General features: G+C 50.2%; 4 protein-coding genes across 7 annotated transcripts in view; 3 read left to right on the forward strand and 1 right to left on the reverse strand.

Annotated features, from left to right (window-relative positions):
• The first annotated feature begins 109 nt into the window (after window positions 1-109).
• Window positions 110-7,450, forward strand: slc38a7 (solute carrier family 38 member 7). Of its 4 annotated transcripts, none has more exons than XM_056607228.1 (13): window positions 113-267; window positions 819-865; window positions 979-1,311; window positions 1,547-1,600; window positions 1,818-1,962; window positions 2,982-3,117; window positions 3,296-3,394; window positions 3,745-3,802; window positions 4,473-4,587; window positions 5,727-5,874; window positions 6,038-6,237; window positions 6,315-6,366; window positions 6,449-7,450. In XM_056607228.1, exons 3-13 carry the CDS (start codon window positions 1,045-1,047, stop codon window positions 6,549-6,551), a joined length of 1,377 nt encoding a protein of 458 aa, XP_056463203.1. In that variant the 5' UTR covers window positions 113-267; window positions 819-865; window positions 979-1,044; the 3' UTR covers window positions 6,552-7,450. The 4 variants fall into 4 exon arrangements, with proteins under 4 accessions (XP_056463202.1, XP_056463203.1, XP_056463205.1 ...); XM_056607230.1 differs by having other exon boundaries at window positions 840-865; XM_056607227.1 differs by having other exon boundaries at window positions 110-267; window positions 819-1,311.
• A 3-nt stretch (window positions 7,451-7,453) lies between these two features.
• Window positions 7,454-10,472, reverse strand: si:ch211-122f10.4 (cathepsin A-like). Its single transcript, XM_056607226.1, has 11 exons — window positions 10,032-10,472; window positions 9,697-9,808; window positions 9,479-9,616; window positions 9,237-9,395; window positions 9,064-9,155; window positions 8,857-8,941; window positions 8,630-8,782; window positions 8,416-8,561; window positions 8,036-8,198; window positions 7,855-7,944; window positions 7,454-7,761 (listed from the first exon to the last, which is right to left on the reverse strand). The coding sequence occupies exons 1-11, from the start codon at window positions 10,196-10,198 to the stop codon at window positions 7,678-7,680; spliced, it is 1,389 nt and encodes a 462-aa protein (XP_056463201.1). The 5' UTR covers window positions 10,199-10,472; the 3' UTR covers window positions 7,454-7,677.
• A 643-nt stretch (window positions 10,473-11,115) lies between these two features.
• Window positions 11,116-15,848, forward strand: LOC130403080 (transcription factor E2F5-like). The gene is made up of 8 exons (XM_056607232.1): window positions 11,116-11,665; window positions 12,017-12,126; window positions 12,259-12,416; window positions 12,951-12,995; window positions 13,159-13,223; window positions 13,345-13,615; window positions 14,933-14,974; window positions 15,106-15,848. Exons 1-8 carry the CDS (start codon window positions 11,534-11,536, stop codon window positions 15,219-15,221), a joined length of 939 nt encoding a protein of 312 aa, XP_056463207.1. The 5' UTR covers window positions 11,116-11,533; the 3' UTR covers window positions 15,222-15,848.
• A 2,394-nt stretch (window positions 15,849-18,242) lies between these two features.
• Window positions 18,243-20,628, forward strand: part of LOC130403076 (stereocilin) — a 17,613-nt gene continuing 15,227 nt past the window's right edge. Inside the window, exons 1-3 of the mRNA XM_056607224.1 lie at window positions 18,243-18,397; window positions 18,478-19,668; window positions 20,245-20,269. Of these exons, the coding sequence (XP_056463199.1) occupies window positions 18,298-18,397; window positions 18,478-19,668; window positions 20,245-20,269 (1,316 nt within the window). The 5' untranslated portion in view covers window positions 18,243-18,297. The remainder of the gene's footprint in view (window positions 18,398-18,477; window positions 19,669-20,244; window positions 20,270-20,628) is intronic.

Raw genomic sequence — 20,628 nt, forward strand, 5'->3', positions numbered from 1 at the left:
TTCTAATTTTCCTTGGATGTTACTATTGAATTGTTATTAGAAGCCCGGAGAGGGGGGGCGCTCTTGGTTAGTTCATAAAACGGTGGCGGGGGGGGGGGCGGGACATGAACATTGGACCGTCCCGTCCCCACTGAGGCACGTGACTCGCGGTCACGTGACTCTCCATATTAAGCAGCTGACCGCCCGTTGGGTTTCACTCCCGGAGGAAAGGAGCTGAAGCCCGCTTCTCTCCTCAGGAAGGACCGGCAGAACCAGAACCAGACCCGGGTAAATAACGTTCTCTCCTAGAGTGACAGCGGACCGGGCTTCGGGTTAGAGACCGGAGCTGTTGTTTAAGGCTAAGGGTAGCTAGCAGTCACACGGCGCTACACGGCGCTGTTATCCTGTCAGAGGGGAGATGGGAGTGTTACTGGTAGTACCTGCTGGGGTTAGCGGTTAGTACCTGGGGTGATTGAGTACCCGACGTACATGGTCGTAGCCCCTCTGTACCGTGATGGATTGTGAGTCAGATGTGTGTTGTGTTGTGATGCATATGTGTGTTGGGATGCAGATGTGTGTTGCCATACAGATGTGTATTGCCTTAACGTTATACAAGCTGGACTTGAACCACTATAAATCGTAACGTACGTGGTATTTACATTCTGTTCACCTCGGTCAAAGGTCTCTACTTCATTAACCCATTCAGTGAAGGTGGTCAGATGATGAGTCCCAACTCACCGCCTGGTTTGACAGGCATCTTCCTGTGACCGGAGGGAACACAGATGTCACCATTTTGTTTCTTGACACCTGTTTCTCTCTCTTTTTTTTCTTCACTGAAGGAACTTCAGTGAAGACCACAGGATCCTCATCTGAACCCCCACCCTAAGTGAGGACCCTGTTGGGATCACAGCTGATCTGGGAGTGACAGGACCTGGTGTCATACTTGTCGTACTGGTCTGACTTGGTGATCGTACAGCTTCATCTGTTGGTTGACTACAGACCCTTCCACCACTTGGAACACTGGGCTGGCTGGAGGTCAAAGGTCAGCCTTCGGCTCCTGAGGGGATGTCTCAGAGTGTGGACGCAGAGGAAGGGCCCCGGTTGGGGGAGGGGCCCCGAGACGGCTCCGGGGAGCGGGCGTGGCTGCTGCAGAGCCCATGCGTGGAGTCGGGACGCACGCCAGAGGCGGAGCGCGCCAAGGCCGCGGGGGGGGTGTCGTCCACGGCCGCCGTCTTCATCGTGGTCAACGCGGCGCTGGGGGCGGGGCTTCTCAACTTCCCCGCCGCCTTCAACATGGCGGGCGGAGTGGTGGCCGGACTGATGCTACAAATGGTGAGAGAGAGAGAGAGAGAGAGAGAGAGAGAGAGAGAGAGAGATGAATAATTGGGTTTAGTACTAACGTGATGTAAATCACGTTAGTCTCCAGCCTGATCCAGTTCTAACGAACCCTGGAGACTCGAGTAAACGCCAAACACGCTATCCCCTTCAACACCACAATGTGATTTGCATTTAGGAGCACAGAAGTTGAACCTTGGTGTAACAGTTCCTTTTTCCCTTTGGTCTGCAGTGTATGCTGATCTTCATCATCAGCGGACTGGTGGTGCTGGGGTACTGCTCACAGGTAAATGTCTGGTTTATCAGCCCCCTTTTGGTCGTGTGTGTGTGTTGTCAGTTGCTAAATAAGATCAGCAGATACTATTTCCTAATTTTCTTCGGTATCTGAAACAAAATAGGATTCCATCCCAATGAAATGATTGATTGAAGGTTGAATCTCTGGCTCCGAGGTCAGCAGAGCATCAGGTGTTGAAGCAGGTCTGACCTGAGCTCCTCTCCTCCAGGTCAGCAACGAGGCCACCTACCAGGAGGTGGTCCGGGTGTCCTGCGGGAAGGTCTCGGGCGTGGTCTGCGAGCTGTCCATCGCAGTCTACACCTTCGGCACCTGCATCGCCTTCTTCATCGTCATCGGAGACCAGCTGGAATGCTGTGAGGCGTGTGTGTGTGTGTGTGTGTGTGTGTGTGTGTGTGTGTGTGTGTGTGTGTGTGTGTGTGTGTGTGTGTGTGTGTGTGTGTGTGTGTGTGTGTGTGTGTGTGTGTGTGTGTGTGTGTGTTGACAAGTTGACAAAGCTTCACTGGAATGACCTCAGGGTGGAACCTGTAAGAGTGTCCAAAGGGCAAACCGTCTTGTGACTCAGGAACCGCAGAAACGCTGACAAATAGAAATATGTTTTGTCTGCCTGGCTTCCTCCACTTGGAGGAAATGGGGAAACAGAAGCTCTTATGAGTCCTGACGACCATTTCTTATCCTTAATCAATTATAGTTATCTAGAAGGTCACCACCTTTCTCAGTCTGATCTTATCACAAGGAAACTCCCAATCAGATCAATAGCCACACCCCTTCCTCTCAGATGATCAATAGAGTGGGGTCTGTCCTGTGATCCACAAAGTGGGGTCTGTCCTGTGATCCACAAAGTGGGGTCTGTCCTGTGATCCACAGAGTGGGGTCTGTCCTGTGGTCCACAGAGTGGGGTCTGTCCTGTGATCCACAGAGTGTGGTCTGTCCTGTGGTCAATGGATTGGGGTCTGTCCTGTGATCCACAGAGTGGGGTCTGTCCTGTGGTCCACAGAGTGGGGTCTGTCCTGTGATCCACAAAGTGGAGTCTGTCCTGTGATCCACAGAGTGGGGTCTGTCCTGTGATCCACAGAGTGGGGTCTGTCCTGTGATCCACAGAGTGGGGTCTGTCCTGTGATCCACAGAGTGGGGTCTGTCCTGTGATCCACAGAGTGGGGTCTGTCCTGTGGTCAATAGAGTGGGGTCTGTCCTGTGATCCACAGAGTGGGGTCTGTCCTGTGATCAATAGAGTGGGGTCTGTCCTGTGGTCAATAGAGTGGGGTTGTGTCCCTACAGATGATCAAGCATTAATATCTAGTTGCATGAGGATATTTGAAGCTGTAGACTCTTGACAGTGTGTGGTTGTCTCCTCCCCCCCGTCCCGTCCCGTCAGTGATGGCGGCAGTGGCTCACGAGGCCGCCCCCTCCCACTGGTACCTGCAGCGCCGCTTCACCATCTGTGTGACGGCCATCCTGGTCATCCTACCGCTCTCCATCCCCAAGGAGATCGGCTTCCAGAAATACGCCAGGTAGGACCGCCTCACACACCCATCAATCAATCAATCAATCAATCAATCAATCAATCAATAAAACATTGTTTTCATGGAGGGGGGGACACATGTCGGGGTCACATATGGGGTCACATGGGTGTTAACATGGGTCATGGCTCTTGGCCGTGTCATGTGACTGATGACTTTGTACCCGCAGTGCGTTCAGCGTGGTCGGCACCTGGTACGTCACCATCGTGGTCATCGTCAAGTACTTCCTGCTGACCGAGGAGACCGTGCCCACCAACGTCCCTACCAGGTGAGCCCCTCCTCCTCCCCCACCAGGTGACCCCCTCCCCCACCAGGTGAGCCCCTCCCCCCCAGGTGAGCCCCTCCCCCACCAGGTGAGCCCCTCCCCCACCAGGTCAGCTCCTCCCCCACCAGGTCAGCTTCTCCCACCCCCACCAGGTCAGCTCCCCCCCCCCCCCTACTAGGTAAGCTCCTCCCCTACCAGGTCAGCCCCTCCCCGCTGTGGGGGTCCCACCGTAGAGGCCGCACCCTGAAGCTCTCCTGGCCCAGCGGTTCTGAACGGCTCCTGCTCCCTGTGCTCCTCTCACCGTGCTCCTGTGCTCCTCTCTCTGCTCCTCTCACCGTGTGCTCCTCCTGCAGCGCCGCCTCGTGGACCGCCGTATTCAACGCCATGCCCACCATCTGCTTTGGCTTCCAGGTGTGTGTGTGTGTGTGTGTGTGTGTGTGTGTGTGTGTGTGTGTGTGTGTGTGTGTGTGTGTGTGTGTGTGTGTGTGTGTGTGTGTGTGTGTGTGTGTGTGTGTGTGTGGTTAAACTCATTCAGCATATCATTAGCGAAAATAATTATCAGTGTTGGATGCTCCGTGCTTAGGACCAGCTAACCACTCCCTCCCTGTCACCTGTCTCCTCCTCCCTGTCTCCTGTCTCATCTGTCTCCTCCTCCCTGTCTCCTGTCACACCTGTCTCCTCCTCCTCCTGTCACACCTGTCTCCTCCTCCTCCCTGTCTCCTGTCTCACCTGTCTCCTCCTCCTCCCTGTCTCCTGTCCCACCTGTCTCCTCCTCCTCCCTGTCTCCTGTCCCACCTGTCTGCTCTGCTCCTCCTCCCTGTCTCCTGTCTCATCTGTCTCCTCCTCCTCCTCCCTGTCTCCTGTCACACCTGTCTCCTCCTCCTCCCTGTCTCCTGTCCCACCTGTCGGCTCTGCTCCTCCTCCCTGTCTCCTGTCACACCTGTCTCCTCCTCCTCCCTGTCTCCTGTCTCACCTCTCTGCTCTGCTCCTCCTCCCTGTCTCCTGTCTCACCTGTCTCCTCCTCCTCCTCCTCCCTGTGTCCTGTCCCACCTGTCTCCTCCTCCTCCTCCTCCTCCTCCAGTGCCATGTGAGCAGTGTCCCGGTGTTCAACAGCATGAGCAGGAAGCAGATGAGGCCGTGGGGCCTGGTGGTGACGGTTGGCATGATCATCTGCCTCTTTGTGTACACGGGAACCGGTAAGACGGGCCCCACACCCTGGTCTAATGCCCCACACACCCTGGTTTAAAGCCACACACACCCTGGTTTAATGCCCCACACAGAGTCAGGGATCTGGGATCTCATTTATAAAACTGCGTGGGGTCGTTACTAAAAGTGTACGTACGCCCAAAAGCCAAGTTTTGTGTGCGCCAAAAAATATTCAGACTTATAAAACCCTGCGGACGCACTACGCACACCTCTAAGCAATCTTTGCTTTATAAATCACAGAGTGCCTACAAGTGTGCGCAGCTGAATCAGCTTCATGTTCCGCCCTGTACACGGCCCTTTGTAACCAAAAATGGTCAATGCAAACGACCTCATGATTGCAATCTGCATATAAAACAGACTCCGATGGAAGTATTATGTCTTGTCGGAAAGAATGGCTGAAGGACTGAGAAAAGCAAAAAAACGAAATTTCACGGAGGTTGAAGTGGAGACACTTGTGGGTGAGGTGGAGGCCCGAAAAGTAGTTTTGTTCGGCCGTCACGGGATTGGGATCACCAACAACAAAAAGCAGAGTGAGTAGCAAAATGTTGCTGCAGCAGTGAACTCTTTCAGTGGCACGGAGCGCACAGTCCCAGAATTAAAAAAGAAGTAGTCTGACATAATGGTACATATTTTTATGTACCAATAAATCGTTATGGTCCCTGAAGACCCTCTCCCTCCGAATCCTGCCATTTGCATGGCCCTCCAGCAGTGCCGGCAGTGCCATGGTGCAGCATTACGCACAGGGCTCACCGCTGTATTTATAGGGTTACGGTAATAAGACAAACTTGGGGTGGAAAGTCACGTACACCACTTTCAGCCCCGTTTTGTGCGTACGCAACGGTTATAAATGAGACCCCTGGTGTTATGTACTCTATGAAGGCAGCATGACCACAGGTTGGAGAACATCCATGTGTAGCTTAAGCTCCTCTTGGTTTAGGGAAGGGTTACCAGTTTATGATACTTAAACCGGTTTACTCTCCATTTCTCTCATTTCTACTCTGATTCATTGTGTGTGTGTGTGTGTGTGTGTGTGTGTGTGTGTGTGTGTGTGTGTGTGTGTGTGTGTGTGTGTGTGTGTGTGTGTGTGTGTGTGTGTGTGTGTGTGTGTGTGTGTGTGTGTGTGTTGCAGGTGTTTGTGGATTCCTCTCGTTTGGCTCTGAGGTCAAGCAGGATGTGTTGATGTCCTACCCCTCTGATGACATCGCTATAGCAATTGCACGAGCCTTCATCGTTGTCTGTGTTGTCACCTCGTATCCCATCCTGCACTTCTGTGGCAGGTAAGACTAACCCAGACTGGACGGTCAGACCGGCTACATGGTCAGACCATGAGTTCAGGGATGTGCATCAGAAGAGCCTGTTCAGAAGAGCCCATGGCGTCTGGTCCCCACTGCTCCCCTAATCCTCCTAACGGCTCCTTCTCCTCCTCCTTCTCCTCCTCAGGGCGGTGGTGGAGGGGCTGTGGCTGCGCTGCCGGGGGGAGCAGGTGGAGCTGTGTGTGGTTCGGGAGCGGAGGCGTCGGATCCTCCAGACCGTGGTGTGGTTCTCCTCCACGCTCGCCCTCGCCCTCTTCATCCCCGACATCGGCAAGGTCATCTCGCTGATCGGAGGGCTGGCCGCCTGCTTCATCTTCGTCTTCCCAGGTATCCTCATCACCACCTCATCAGTACCATCGCTGTGATGATGTAATAGATCACATGATAACATCTTCTGTCCCCAGGTCTGTGTCTAATCCAAGCCAAGCTTTCTGAGAGTGACGACCGGTCTGCCAGGTAACGTTGTGCCTCCGTTGGCATGCTCTGTGTGGATTCTAGGATGTCTGGTTCTGTGCTGATTCTCTCTGATCTCTCACAGCTGGTACGTGCTGGTGGTCTACGGGGTGGTGATGGTCACCATCGGGGCGTTTGTCTTCGGACTAACGACGTCCAACTCTGTTTACCAAGACATCGTCAGCTAAAACAGCACCTGTCGCCCCTCCGGTCTGAAGGTGCGACAGCGGCAGTGTTCATGGACTATTCAACGAGGAGACGATTCCTAGGGGCCGAGCATCAATACTTGGAACATGGATTGATTTTAAGGATGGAAAGGCATAATTACAAGTGACAAACATTATTTTATGTATTTTTCAGGGTTTTAGTATTTATTTTGTAATCTGTGCAATTTACAGGGAAATGGTGCCTACACTTGTATGAGGGCAGAGAAGCCACTGCCTCCATGAACTAAAATACTATGTGGTCTTCATGTTATAAAGGGATCAGTGGTCAGTATGTTCAAAGGTGCAAAATAGCTTGAAATCTAGTAATTTGTTAGTGTTGCAGATGTACCAAAATCTGACAGTGCATGTACATTCCTACATTGTAAAAGAGTCACTACACAATGTTAAGTATATCATGTTACATTCAGACCTAATGGCTTTTAAATGTAGTCCCTGTGTGAAGGAGCTGCACAATGACAGAAAATGTTCACTTTCTTAGACCAACATTGGGATCCCAGTCTTGGGCAGTACACTAGTGGAGATTCCCTTTGGTGGGTCATTGACTTATGTAAATAATGATTTAATAGTTTGTTGCAAAATTGTATGTTCTGTGAAAATGTAAAATGATTTAAATGTAAATAGTTAAGATGGAGAATAAAAGCCAAGTATTGTACAGAGCTCATCTCCCAAAACATTTTTATATCTGAAAGCTTTTGATTCAGTCAGCTCCATGTAGTCATTGCCATTAAACGGCCAAGGAATGATTTCAAACTGTTGGTGTCCTTGTTGAGCATTAGACATTTTTTTGACATCTTTAAATTGCCAAAAAGCTTGTGCCTGATTGGCAGGTTTGCACCAAAGTATCACAATAAAGGCGCTCAAATTGAAGTTGTGGTTTATTCAAAAAGGAAATATCAATCATGTACAATATCAACCCCCCCCCCCCCCCTCCCCAAAAAAAGTGCAGTATATGACATTTGAAGAAAACAAAGGGAGAAGGAGAAGCCTCCAAACCCCGTTCCATAAGGTCCTCTTACGAAGAGGCTGCCGTCTAGAGCTCAGACCACGATGGACCTTCCCTGAGAAGAACTTCTGAGCCCGACCTCGTCTAGTAGGAGCCAGATGTTATGAAGGACTCAAACATGTGGAGGGCTGGACCTGGGGCCCACTGAGGAACCATGTGACCAGCGCCCTGCAACACAACATCACCATCAGTCTCCTCGGACTGACAGTAAAGCATGGGATGGAGAAGTAATGTGACAGTGAGCAGGTACATGATGCTTACCTTGACCGTAAGAAAGGTGAGGTTACCATACTGCTGATAGAAGCCAGCTATCTGGTTATCGTATTTCCAACTTTGGTACTTTGTGGTTTCCTAGGAGCAAATCATAAACAGACAAGTTAGTGTTTAGACTCCAACACTCTGGTATCGTCCCCCTCTCCTCCCTGGAGGAGCAAAACCTTACCTGAATGCCGAGGTCCTCAACAAACCACTGGTCCCCCAGAAAGTTGCAGGCCATGTCTGTGTCCCCGTTGTAGACCAGCGCCCGGATGCCCAGGGACAGCAGCTTCAGGTAGAAGTCCTTCATCGTTGGGTAGATCCTGGTGTACCCATCTCCAACCACGTCGCTGTTGGAGAACAAACCGGGCTGAGAGGGTGGCCTCTCGCTACAGACCCCCGGGCCACCTTCAGCAGAGCTGGGGAGTCCGGCGCTAATGTGCAAGTACCTACATGACCCATCAGGTTCTTTAGGAGGCACTGGGTAGGACGCAGCCTTCTCCTATTATCGACGGGCCAGGAGCCCAGAAGCGTGCCTGCGTATGTCCCAGAGCCTCCTGTATGTACCTGCAGAGGTCCCAGGGGGGCCGGACGTCAGCGATGTGCAGGGCCTTCCTGACATCGCGGCGGTTCAGCCAGCTCTTCTGAGCCGTGCTGTTGAGGCAGGGCGGCACGCCTCCGACGTTCAGGCTCACGCGCTGCGCCGGCGCTACCTACAGAAACACACCTCCGTTATGGTCGACCATCAACCAACACCAGCTCAGAAGGAGGAAGACCTTACCCTGAGGTGCCGCCAGGCCTCCCTGCTGTTCCTCAGGAGGTTGCGCATGCTCCTCTCGTAGCCCTGGTGGGATTTGACTCCGCCCGCACAGTCCAGGTACAGGGCGTACTCGTTGAGCCCGCCATCGTACACGATCCGGAAGGCCAGGTTCACCTGAGGCAGGAGTGGAGCGAGGGTTAAGAGACGGTCCGACAGTGAGGAGACCCGCTGTGAAGGAGAACACGCACCATGGTGTTGCAGGGCCCGGCCTCCGCGGTGTCGAAGTGACAGCCCGTATCGTCACAGCAGTTTGAGGTGAGGTCACGCCACAAACTGCAGAGAAGAGGAAATGTCACCAGCAACCATGTGACAATGGAAGTCTTTAAAGGCTGCTGTTAAAGTGAAATCTGATCTCCTATGTGAATCATTAGCTACTGCAGATATTGTCCACTTACTCTTCTCCAAAGAGGCCATGGTAGTAACCAAAATAGACGAGGGACCGGTCATTAAGGGCATAGCTGCTGAGTCCGTTTCCAACAGCAAAGCCCTGGAAAGAGACACGGAAGTGTGAAACTCAGCTTTGGACGTGACCCCGACCCCGACAAGTTCTGGTTAAAGAACCCTTCACCTTGAAGTTGATCTTCGCTGCGCCGCCTGCCACTCGCTGGCTGAGAGTGGGGGCGTAGATACCACCGTAGCTCTCCCCAAAGATGAAGAAGTCGTTCTTTGAGAAGTTCGGAAACTTCCCAAAGAAACTCTGCAGTGCTAGGTAATTATTATCTGCAACCTAAGAGATGCAGCATAAATTAATATGGTGCCATTGCTCCACCTGGTGATAACCAGTCCCATTAGGCGCTTCACTGCCCCCACCTCGTCGTCACTGGTGTTGTAGTTCTCGGTATCAGAGTAAGAGAAGCCCACTCCTGCAGGGGACTCCAGATACAGAAGGTTTGCGATCTTGTTCCAGCTGAACTCGTTCACATAAAGATTGTTTCCATTGTCTTGTACCTGAGAAAAAAAAAAGTATTTTTCAGGTATTCTCATTTTAAAGCTGTGGTTAGCGTCCATGCTCTACAAGGACCACTCACATGGAAGGGGCCGTTCTCAGACAGGAACCCGTCCAGTGAGCTACAGCCTGGACCACCGTTCAGCCAGAGGACCAGGGGGTCATTGACGGGGTCCCTCTGGGAGGTCACGAACCTGGAGAGCAGAGCCAACAGCGCATGCGTTGAGCTACATGTTGCACATCTTCATACAAGACCAGAATGTCTTCTGCACTGAGAATTTAAGGAAATCTAGGTTCTAGGAAATCACTTACATGTCAAACTACTGAGCCACTACACGATCAAATCTGCTTTGAGGACGAGTGAGAGAGGAAGTTGCCACCATCACTAGAACGCTCTGTTGTGTGAAGTCTACTCACCAGTAATGAAGGAAGGTTCCTGGGCTGGCCATCAGATAACCCGACCACTGCCTGTAGTTCGGTTTGAACGCCATGCCGGGTAGAGCTTTGACTTCATCTGGCGGGTGCTGCGCCAGGGCGCAGACACCGCAGTACCACAGCAACACCAGGACACGTCTAGGTAACATGGTGACTCCTCGGTCGACGAGACGGACAGTCTGCGGGTCTCTGCTGTGCAGATGAAGAGACGGACAGTATACGGGCCTCTGCTGTGCAGATGAAGAGACGGACAGTATACGGGCCTCTGCTGTGCAGATGAAGAGACGGACAGTATACGGGTCTCTGCTGTGGAGATGAAGTGATGAACAGTCTGCGGGTGGATGTGAACAGTTCTCTACTTCCTGGACAGACAGCAGTGCTGTAAACAAGCGGTCATATGACTGGCTGCGGCTCCACGTGATCAATAAAACACGAAATAAATCATTTATAAAGCGGATTTGTTACTTCAATAAGCAACACCTGTTTCAAATACACCTGGAAGTGTGGTTATATATAAAGTTATATTAAATTTTAAGAGTACACAACACAGGTTAGCCCTGACCGGTTGTTGTTATCATTGAGGATGAGGAGATAACTAATTAATTAAAGATGAATACTACTAATAATAAAACAAATCCTATGTAGGCCTTTATGTGTCACTTGGTCTTGCACTGTTTTGATTATTATGTATTGGATGTGTTTTTCACATGATTAAAGCTCAATGTATTCTAAATGTTCTATAATGTTCTATAGGAGGATTAGTGCCACATGTAATATTTGTTTGGGGAGTTTAGACCTTAATCTAAATTTAATCATAATCTCAGAATTTTGACTTTTTGAGATGTTATGTTGTTAAGTGGCGTAAAATGTTATTTAATGTTTTAAAGTTGCGTTGGATGATATTTTGATGTTCTTAAGCGGCATGCCACGTTATTTGAATGTTGTTAATATTATTATTATCCTTATTTTTATGTTGTTCAGTGGCGTTAGACGTTATTTTAATGTTGTTAAGTGTTATTTTAATGTTGTTAAGTCAGTTATTGAAAGCTATTGCGCAAGGAGAACTTTTACTTTGAAGCCTGCGAAAACCTTGCACCGGAAAAACACAAAGTTTTCTTGTGGTCTTCTTCCGTCGACGAGAAAGAGTCCAGATTATGGAGCGAGTTTTAAATTTCGTTATAATTTCAGCTTAACTTTAAAGTTAAACTTCTCGTCCCAAGGGGGGGCAGGACGCACTGAGCCCGCGGGGGTCCGGGACTCGAACCGACAACTCGGACAAGCGCAGGGTCCGAGCGGCGCTGCTCTGGGCTCTGAACGCAGAAGTTTCTTTCTGAGATATTTCAAAGTTTCAAACTTCTATTGACATAAAAGTCTGTGATCGCATCCCGCTGGCCATCCCAGCGCCACACCCCTAGCCCTCCAACACTGGGGTCGGATGGTCTGGTCCTCAGGGGGGTCAGGAGACTGGATCTAGAACCAGCAGTATGGACTACGAGTTCATGGAGGCGATCACTTCCAACATGACCGTGAGGAGCGAGAGGAGCTTGGGGCTGCTCACCATCAAGTTTGTGACCCTACTGCAGGAGGCGAAGGACGGGGTTGTGAACCTCAAAGAGGTGAGATCACAAGAACTTCTGCTTCACTTCTGGAGTGCTGCTCCAACAGATTACAACTCATCCGACCACTGCTGCTAAAACATCAAAAACATGCCAAGTTATCGATCAATATTGCTCTGTTATCTATCTATCTATCTATCTATCTATCTATCTATCTATCTATCTATCTATCTATCTATCTATCTATCTATCTATCTATAAATATATATATATAATATATATATATATATATATATATATATATATATATATATATATATATATATATGTGTATATATATGTGTATATATGTATGCACGTGTGTATATATGCTTGTATGAGGATGCGTGATAGAGGTCTCCGTGTCTCCAGGCTGCGGACCACTTGGCTGTCAAACAGAAGAGACGCATCTATGACATAACCAACGTTCTGGAGGGAATCGGTCTGATTGAGAAGACCTCGAAGAACAGTGTGCAATGGACGTAAGTCCCCCGTACCCCCCCCCCCCCCCCCCCCCCCCCCCCCGCCCTGCAGGTGGGGCGGCTCTGTGACACTGTGTGTGTGTGTGTGTGTGTGTGTGTGTGTGTGTGTGTGTGTGTGTGTGTGCGCTCCAGGGGCCTCGGTCTGTCGGGGACACACCATGACGACAGCAGGCTGATGGTGCTGAAGTCGGAGCTGGAGGAGCTGGAGCTCAGGGAGGCGGTGTTGGACCAGCAGCAGGTCTGGGTGCAGCAGAGCATCCAGAACACCACAGAGGACTCGGAAAACTTCTCATATCTTTGTCCCACACGGCCAGGGGTCTCATAGGGGTCTCTGGGGAAGCCCCTGTTGTATGCTGCGTTTAGGAGCTTCTCATGTAGGGTTCAACATGTCAACCCGATGACGTATCAGAATCATATCAGAATCAGAAATCAGAATCAGAAAGGATTTAATTGCCAAGAAGGGTTTTACACCAACCAGGAATTTGGCTTGGTGAATAAGGTGCACTGCATACATTAAGACAATAACAATGAACAATGAACAAACAGTGATGTATATGTAACACAATATAAACAAGCAGGGACATAAGTGATAAATTAAAATAGGATAAAATAGAATAAAATAAAAACTAAAGTAAAAGATACTTAAAAATGTATAAGAATTTACAAATTGGTGATGGGTATGAGTTTCAGCGTCAGTGTCAGTTATTGTTATATCCTTGATATTATATCAAGAGGAGTTTCTCATATCCGTGTCATGTATCGCTTTGTGGTATTATGGCTCTGGATGGTGTTTCTGTGCAGTATCTGACCTTAACCCAGACCCACGCTGGCCTATGTGAACCATGAAGACATCTGCGACTGTTTCAATGGTATAATTTCCTCTTTTATTAAAACCATTTTATATATATCTTTGTTTCCTGCTTTGTAATTCCTGACCTAGATGGCGTGATCTTCAACCCAGAATCCATCCTAATGCCCTCAGTGTCCAGTTTCTTATCATAACTCGGCGTCTGTTCCGTCGTGTTCCTCCAGGGAACACCCTCCTGGTGGTCCGGGCCCCCCACGGCACCCTGCTAGACGTCCCCATCCCAAAGGCGGTGAGTGCTGCCCGGACACTTCCCCACAGAGAAGTCCCCAGACCGTGGTCCCAGGGTGTGGCCCCCACAGTGTGTCCCGGCTGGCCCCTGCTTCAGAGTAACCCCTTCCCTCGGCCCCCAGGTGGAGGACTGCGAGGAGCGCTACCAGATCCATCTGAAGAGCGTCAACGGGCCCATCGACGTGCTGCTCATCAACAAGGACCCCGCCGCCCCGGCCCCCATCACGCTGCCCGTCCCCCCGCCCCGGGACCTCTTCTCCGTCAGCAGGCGGGCCCCTGCCTCCTCTGAGGCCCGACTCAAGCCCAGGCCGGGACGCCCCACCTCGCAGGGCCCGAGGCCGCCGGGGGACGGCCCCCCTGCGGAGGCTGCGTCCAGTCGAGTGGAGTACCAAGGTGACCTGAGTTAAGACATTATGGGCCCTATCTTGCATCCGGCGCAATTTACTTAATCACTGGCGCATGTGTCGTTGCTAGATGCAACTGGCGCAGAGCGGTCTTTTCCCTCCTGCGCCACGCATCAGTAAATTAGGGAATGATCTTGCGCCCCAAGGGGCGGCTCGGCGAAAGGAGGAGGCGTGTTCTGGCGCAAATGTTCCCTTGTGCTATTTTGACGTTTCATAACCCATTTGCGCGACAAACCAGGAAATACCTGGTTTAAAGTCAGTGGCCCGTTGTTCAGATGCTATTTTAAGGGCGCATGCATAATGTTGCTTGTGCACCTCGCGCATACGCTTGCTTCTCTCATCTACCTAGCCACACATTCTTGGTCAATTATTTGGGAAAGAACAGCTGATACAGCTGTAATAAGTTGTACTTTTAAATCAATGCATCTGCAAACACCGTACAGCAAACACATATTTTCGTGTACATGCCCATAACTTTTAGGATTGATGAGTATTTGATCGTGAGAAAACATTGTTTTAGCGCGAGTGAGTGTTAAAAAGAATGAATAAATGCGGGCGCATGTGTGTGTATGTATAACACACACACACACACGCGCGTCCATCTGTTTAAACACACGCAAACTAAACACGTAACGCATAATACAGTCCATGGCAATGTATATTAACGGGGGGACACATGCATATTAGGAACATAAGTTGATAACGATAATGCATACAATACTGATAAGAAACAATGTTTATAATGTATTGCGTATATCATCAAATAGAACCACGTTAAATAGGACTCAGTATTTGAAGTTGTGGAAGAAAACCTTATTCCATGTGTGAATTAGGCCATATTATTTGGCCATAAACTGAGCCATTTGAAGTTTGAAATTTTTGAAATGTGCATCTGTCTCATCGGAGACTGCAGAAGTGCTGTCAAAATATCAACTTGTCAGATTCAAATGCGCTCATGGCTCTTAAAGGGGATGGGAGCTGGCACTCGCATTGGTTTGTTGCACGTTACGCCCAAACCACACCGACGGGTAATTATGCTACTTCAGACTAACCCTTTTTAGATTTGCGCCGGGCGCAAGTCATTTTTCGTGCCGGTAAACTAGCGACATCGCCATAGAACCGCCCACAAAGCTACTTGCGCTTGGAGCTTCTCACTTGCGTTTCAGACCGTTAAAATAGGGCCCTATGTGTTCATCTCTATTTCTGTGGTGTGGTGACTCACTAGACACAGTTCCTGTACCTCCTCTTCCTTCCTTTTTTGACTCTTACTTTAATTATTAAACCCATAACCCTTTTCTCTCTGCAGCCTCAGGTGCAGATCTGATCGCGGACCTCATGACCTCTGAAGGTACGTTCCCTCCCTACTGCTGCTACACTGGGCTGCCTGGCACCACTCACCCACCTCATCCTCTCTCCTCCACTCCCCCTCGCCACCTCTCCTCCACCTCTCTTATCCACCTCTCCTCCACCTCTCCCCAGTGTTCGCCCCCCTGCTGAAGCTGTCTCCTCCTCCCAGCGACCGCGACTACAGCTACAACCTGGACGAGAGCGAAGGCATCTCCGATCTCTTCGATGTCCGCGTCCTCAAAACCTGACTTTGGAGTCCATGTTAATGTCCTCGTGGCCGTGGTAACATGTAACATTGGTTTTGTTCACATGAACTTACTAACATGACACTTGTGTCCCACACTACACCATGTCATCCATAACATTGTATTTGCTTCTAGGTTATGCTAATCCAAATTTATGATTTAAACCACAACATCATCGTCAGCATCACCTATATCCTAATTCATATTATTTTTCAAATATGTATGATGCTTGAAATGTTGTTGTTTTAACCTAATGCCGATCTTTTTGTCCTCTCTGGTAAATCACTACTGCCTTAAGACAATCTCTTCCGATACGATGGACAGATGGAAATACATTATGAGTCCCACGAACGATGCGGGAAACGACCATGTTTTTGCAGGTCAAACTAAACCAAGATAATGGTATTTGCTCTGCGTCTCTTACTGGATTCCCTCCTCTGTCTGCTATGTGTCTCTTTCCTTGGGCTGAACAGCTCGGTTAGGTGGTAGGATGCAACCATGAGGAAAATGTTTAAATTAATCCTCGGATCAGGAAACCCAAACCACTCGCTGACGACAGCTTCAGCCTGGTGGGAGCTGGGATGAACAAATAAATGTACTGTTTTACAAATAAAGCCATCCTTTTTTTATGTTCATAAATTCATTTAATTGTTTTTTTATCTCTCTCTCTCTCTCTCTCTCTCTCGCACACGCACTCGCACACGCACTCGCACACGCGCACGCACGCACGCACTCTGATGTAGATAGAGCACTGCCATCTATTGGTGCACAAATAGAACTACAGCCATACAAACGAAAGTGTCCGGTCACCGATAACCTCATGATCCCAGTATTCACCTGTTGTTACAGCTTTGTTACGTCTGCTCAGATCAAACCCAATACCGTAGAATAAACCCAACTAGGAAGATACGTGCAAAATATCGCTTCGGTTGAAATGTAATTTTTATCGAAAAATATGTACTTCTACTATATGCTTGTATATAAAACAAAAAATATAAATGCACCAGAGGCTTAAGCAACTCTTAAGGTTAGTGTCTCGTCTACTGCAACCCATCCGAAGGGAAAACCAAATCTTCGTTAAATACATTCTCCGTTTATCATTCCACAATTATTTTGATGATCATATAAAGAGCCAGAAAATTATAATTTATTTTGGGAGTATTCTAGGGCAGGATGGTACTTATACTGTTATTAGTGTCCATGAGGTAGATAATCAAATGAATGCAGTAAATTCAAGACTGCCCTTTTTGGAAAATATAACATGATTCCAGAGATCCTCTGCAGTTTCCCTGAGCCCTGAGCACCAACGTCAGGCCTCCCGGTTAGCTTCTGGTCCTGCTGGCGTGGGGCGCCAGAGGAAACATCAGCTTGAGCCACCTGACGGACGGACAGAGGGTGGGAGAGACGGGAGGCCATCGCAGGTGAGCCTGGTTACCACGGGAAACCATTCTATGACCTATTCTATATTGATCACGCTATCCTCTACATGTTCAGTCAAATACAAAACTATGACAAGGAAAAATTATCTGTGTATCCTGGTTAGAAGAATAAAATATCCAGTCATGACCAGCTTATTTTTTCTAATTTTAAGTGGATACATACGACTATATGTTGTATGACTAAATGTATGACTATATATATAAAACTATATAAATACATTAAGCATTATCAATTTAGGATTTTACTAGTGTGAACATTTTCAAAAGCATCATTAGAAAACAAACCGTCTTCTATCGGGTTATTTACATTTTTGTTCTGGTTTAGTGTTATCACCAGTTGCATGATTTGCTCGGGTCGTGTTGTTTGATACGTCCGTGCCAATAAAGCACATTCAATCGAGTTGAAAGAGAGAGGGAAAGCGAGAGTCGGGATCCGGTTCTCTTCGAGTATTCCTGCGGCTAACCGATCCGCGCGCTGAGGGACGGCTGCTCCCGGGACGTCAATAATAGAAGAGGAAGTTATTGTCCCCGCGGGCCACCGTATCACACGCTACAGGAGGGGGGAACAGGGGCCCTTTCAGCAGGGCTCTAGGGTTACTGCCCCCAGACCGCGGGCCCCCCCACACAGAGCCCGCCTGTGTGTCCGGACGGCTGCAGGATGCGGGCGTGAGGAGGTGACAGCTGTCCTGCTGGCCCTCACTGGGCAGGGTAAACTACACCCACTGGTCCCAGTGGAGGACCAGTCTGTAGTGGGGGGAGGGGGTTTCCTGTGTGTGATTAACTTGATCCAGATTCCACCTTGCTGAAGCAGCTGACCTTGGTGACCTCTGGCAGGCCGTGTTCAACAAAACAAATATAAGATAATGTAATTGGAGGTTTGACTCTAAAGAAATCAGAAGTCTTAAAATTGTTGTCAAATTAATTACATAAGCTGTTATCTGATGTTTTTTAATTTCTTCATCTTTTTTTACAATGTAGGACGGAAAACCGCAGACATAAAACAATGTCCAGGGTCACTCGTGAAACAGGACACCTCTGAAACTCATGAGGCCTTAGAGAAGGTTTACCAAACCCAGAAGACACAGAGGGAGACGGCTGGGCTGGTGGGAGGGGCAGAGAGAGGAGAGAGAGAGAGCTGTCCTAACGCCGCGAGCCAGGAGCAGCAGCAGAACGCAGGTCAACATGCTGACCGCCCCTCACAAGACCAGTGGAGGAACCCAGCCTCAATAACCGGTGAGCTCCACTACACATTTACTACATTAGAACAGGGACGTTTAAAACATTCAAACTCTTTGAATGTCTAAACATAATGTCTTTATAAAAGCAGAACATTAGAACTATTTATAATGACTTATTTGAATGGATTCCTTTTTTATGACTTGATAAGATGCACCCTACATTCTGAACTTAATGGGATTCCACTTGTGAGCGCGTGTGTGTGTGTGTCCTCGCTAAGTGCAGCGTCATTAAGGTTTAATCCACCCTCGCCGGTGGGATGCCTTACTCTCACGGTGTCCCTCTCTCTTCACCACAGAGGCACGGCGGCTCCGAACATGTTGTTGTGTCCTCAGTGACAGAACCCCGACTTCAGCGAGTCCAGACGATGTGAGCTGCCTTCAGCACCTTGGCGTGAGTTAGAGATGGCAGAGAACAGGCCGGCCAAGGCCTCCGTGGGGCTCACCTCCGTCACCCTCGCCGTGTGGATCCTTCTGCTGGTCCCAGCGCTGCCGGAGAGGACAGGTGAGCGGACGACACCACGCGGAGGTCTCCACTCTGTGCACCGTGTGTTTGTAACGCTGGGCGCTGCCGTCCTCTTACAGGAGAGTCCAGCGATCTCAGGAGGGAGCTCATCAAGGAGCTGCTGTCAAAGTGGAGCAAGGGAGGCGTCTGGAACACGCCCCAGGCCCCGGGGCCAGGACCGGACCGGGACCAGAAGGTCCTCCACCCCCTGGTGAGGAGCATCATGGGGGGCCTCAAAACCCTCGGGCTCTTCCCCAACAACGACCCGGGCCCCTCATCCCCGAACAGGGCGGTGGACCGCCACCGCCTGTCCAGCTTCCTGTACAACATCTCCCAGTACCTCCAGGAGATGGGCGCGGAGCTGGAGGAGGGCCCGGCCAGCGAGGAGCAGCTGTGGGAGAAGGTCCTGCAGTCCTTCATCCAGTCGGAGGGCAGCGCCGCGCAGAGCCAGTGGAGCGGCCAGGGCCCGCCGCGCCCCAGCGTGCGGCTCCAGGACTGGTTCCTGGCCCTGCGGGGCAGCCCGCACTGGGACTGGGCCCTGGGGCTCCTGGAGAGCCTGATCTCCCTCTCGGAGCGCCAGCCCCATCGGCCCCTCCTGGCCTTCCTGTCCCAGAACTGGCGCACGGTGTCAGCGCTGCTGGACGCCATGCTGCAGGGCCTGGTGAGCGGCAGCTACGGCCAGGCCAGCGCCGCCCTGCAGGGCTTCATCTGCGCGCTGAAGGGCCGCGCCGACTGCTCCTTCAGCGTCAGCTGGCTGCAGCAGCTGCTGCTCTTCCTGGAGGGGCGGAGCTGGAGGCCCGTGGTCAGCGTGCACCCCATGGGGGGGGGCCCCGACAGCCACCGGGCCCCCGCCGCCTCCGGGCGTCTGAGGCCCTTCAGCCTGCCCCCCGAGGCCACGGAGGAGGGGGGCCCCCTGGGCAGCGGCCCCCTGGGCAGCGGCCCCCTGGGGAGCGGCCCACCTGGTAACGGCTCCCTGGGAGACGTGGAGGAGCTGTGGTCCCTGGCGGAGGACCTGGGCTCCATGCAGAGCTTCCTGCTGAGCGCCCTGTCGCGGTCGGGGGCCGGGGGCCGCGCGGGGCCCCCGGCCGAGAGGAGCCCCGCCCTGGTGGCGCGGCTGGACGGGCTGCGGCGGGGGCTGGTGCACCGCGTGGGCAACACCGTCTACAGGAGCCTGAGGACCAAGGTGTCGCGCGTCACCATGGCGATGCTGGATGACGTCAGCAGCCGGGTGGAGCTCCCGCACGCCAACCCCCAGGGGAAGTGCTCCGTCGGTGAGTGGGCGGGGCTCACCTCGTATCGTTACAGCAACACTAGGAAGGATCAGCGCTCAATGCAACACGAGGCTCGGTTATGTCAAATATAGATTATAATAAACCTTTTGGAGAGGACTGTGGAACGCTCAGGTTGAATTTAAAGAGGCTCTGACACACTGATACACAATGTGTGATTAAATTATAACCCACTGTAAGGCACACACTCATACAGCAGTTTAGTCTTAGACAAGAGTATGTGCAACACAAATGGCAGGATTAAAAATAATAATTATTAATCATTTGGCAAAATTATCATTTTACAACCCTTTTCCAGCTAACGAAAGGTCATATGAGTGGTTTGATATCACTAGCATGACGCTGTCCAGTGAAAGGCGCTCCCAGACCCTGGCTCCCTGCTCTAATCTCCTACCTCAGCGAGCCAGTAACACTATCCGCTCCATTGTTAGCACCGCTATGCTGTTACCTCAGACACCGTCCGAGCTGAATGGACCTCCAGGAGATTTTCCATCATTCAGCACTTCACCTGATTGAACAGTGATTCTTCATGTCATAATTTGCTCCTTTCTCTCCAAGGTGACCTGAGACAGCTAATCCTATGGTAAGAAATTATGATCTATGCACATTCTCACTTTATAATATAAAATATATAATCTATGATATTATAATATATTATAATATCATATTTTATAACGTAGTATTATGTATTATTACTGAAGAGCATGAGGGAAATGCTTATTATGTATTTAGTTCTGAATATAAAGTCAGAATTCAGACTTTAAACTCAGAACTCAGAAATAATTCACACGCTGCCCTTATCCTCTTCTGTATATTCTAATAAAATAATTATAACATAATATAATACAATATATTATAATAATATAATATAGAATTATAATGTAATAATATCAGTGATGCACAGTGCCCCAATGCTTCTGGTTCATGTGAACATGTAATATT

This window comes from Gadus chalcogrammus, chromosome 14 (assembly GCF_026213295.1).
Source record: "Gadus chalcogrammus isolate NIFS_2021 chromosome 14, NIFS_Gcha_1.0, whole genome shotgun sequence".
NCBI classification, from domain to species: Eukaryota; Metazoa; Chordata; class Actinopteri; order Gadiformes; family Gadidae; genus Gadus; species Gadus chalcogrammus.

Excerpts from the sequence above, each read along its gene's own strand:
- slc38a7 (XM_056607227.1), top strand. The coding sequence starts at position 1,045 with ATGTCTCAGAGTGTGGACGCAGAGGAAGGGCCCCGGTTGGGGGAGGGG. Across the intron at positions 3,118-3,295 it reads GGCTTCCAGAAATACGCCAG|TGCGTTCAGCGTGGTCGGCA; the intron begins GTAGGACCGCCT and ends TTGTACCCGCAG. Across the intron at positions 6,238-6,314 it reads CTTCATCTTCGTCTTCCCAG|GTCTGTGTCTAATCCAAGCC; the intron begins GTATCCTCATCA and ends TTCTGTCCCCAG.
- LOC130403080 (XM_056607232.1), top strand. The coding sequence starts at position 11,534 with ATGGACTACGAGTTCATGGAGGCGATCACTTCCAACATGACCGTGAGG. Across the intron at positions 13,224-13,344 it reads ACGTCCCCATCCCAAAGGCG|GTGGAGGACTGCGAGGAGCG; the intron begins GTGAGTGCTGCC and ends CTCGGCCCCCAG. Across the intron at positions 14,975-15,105 it reads GGACCTCATGACCTCTGAAG|TGTTCGCCCCCCTGCTGAAG; the intron begins GTACGTTCCCTC and ends ACCTCTCCCCAG.
- si:ch211-122f10.4 (XM_056607226.1), bottom strand. The coding sequence starts at position 10,198 with ATGTTACCTAGACGTGTCCTGGTGTTGCTGTGGTACTGCGGTGTCTGC. Across the intron at positions 9,809-10,031 it reads GGAACCTTCCTTCATTACTG|GTTCGTGACCTCCCAGAGGG; the intron begins GTGAGTAGACTT and ends TCTGCTCTCCAG. Across the intron at positions 7,762-7,854 it reads TCACCTTTCTTACGGTCAAG|GGCGCTGGTCACATGGTTCC; the intron begins GTAAGCATCATG and ends GTTGTGTTGCAG.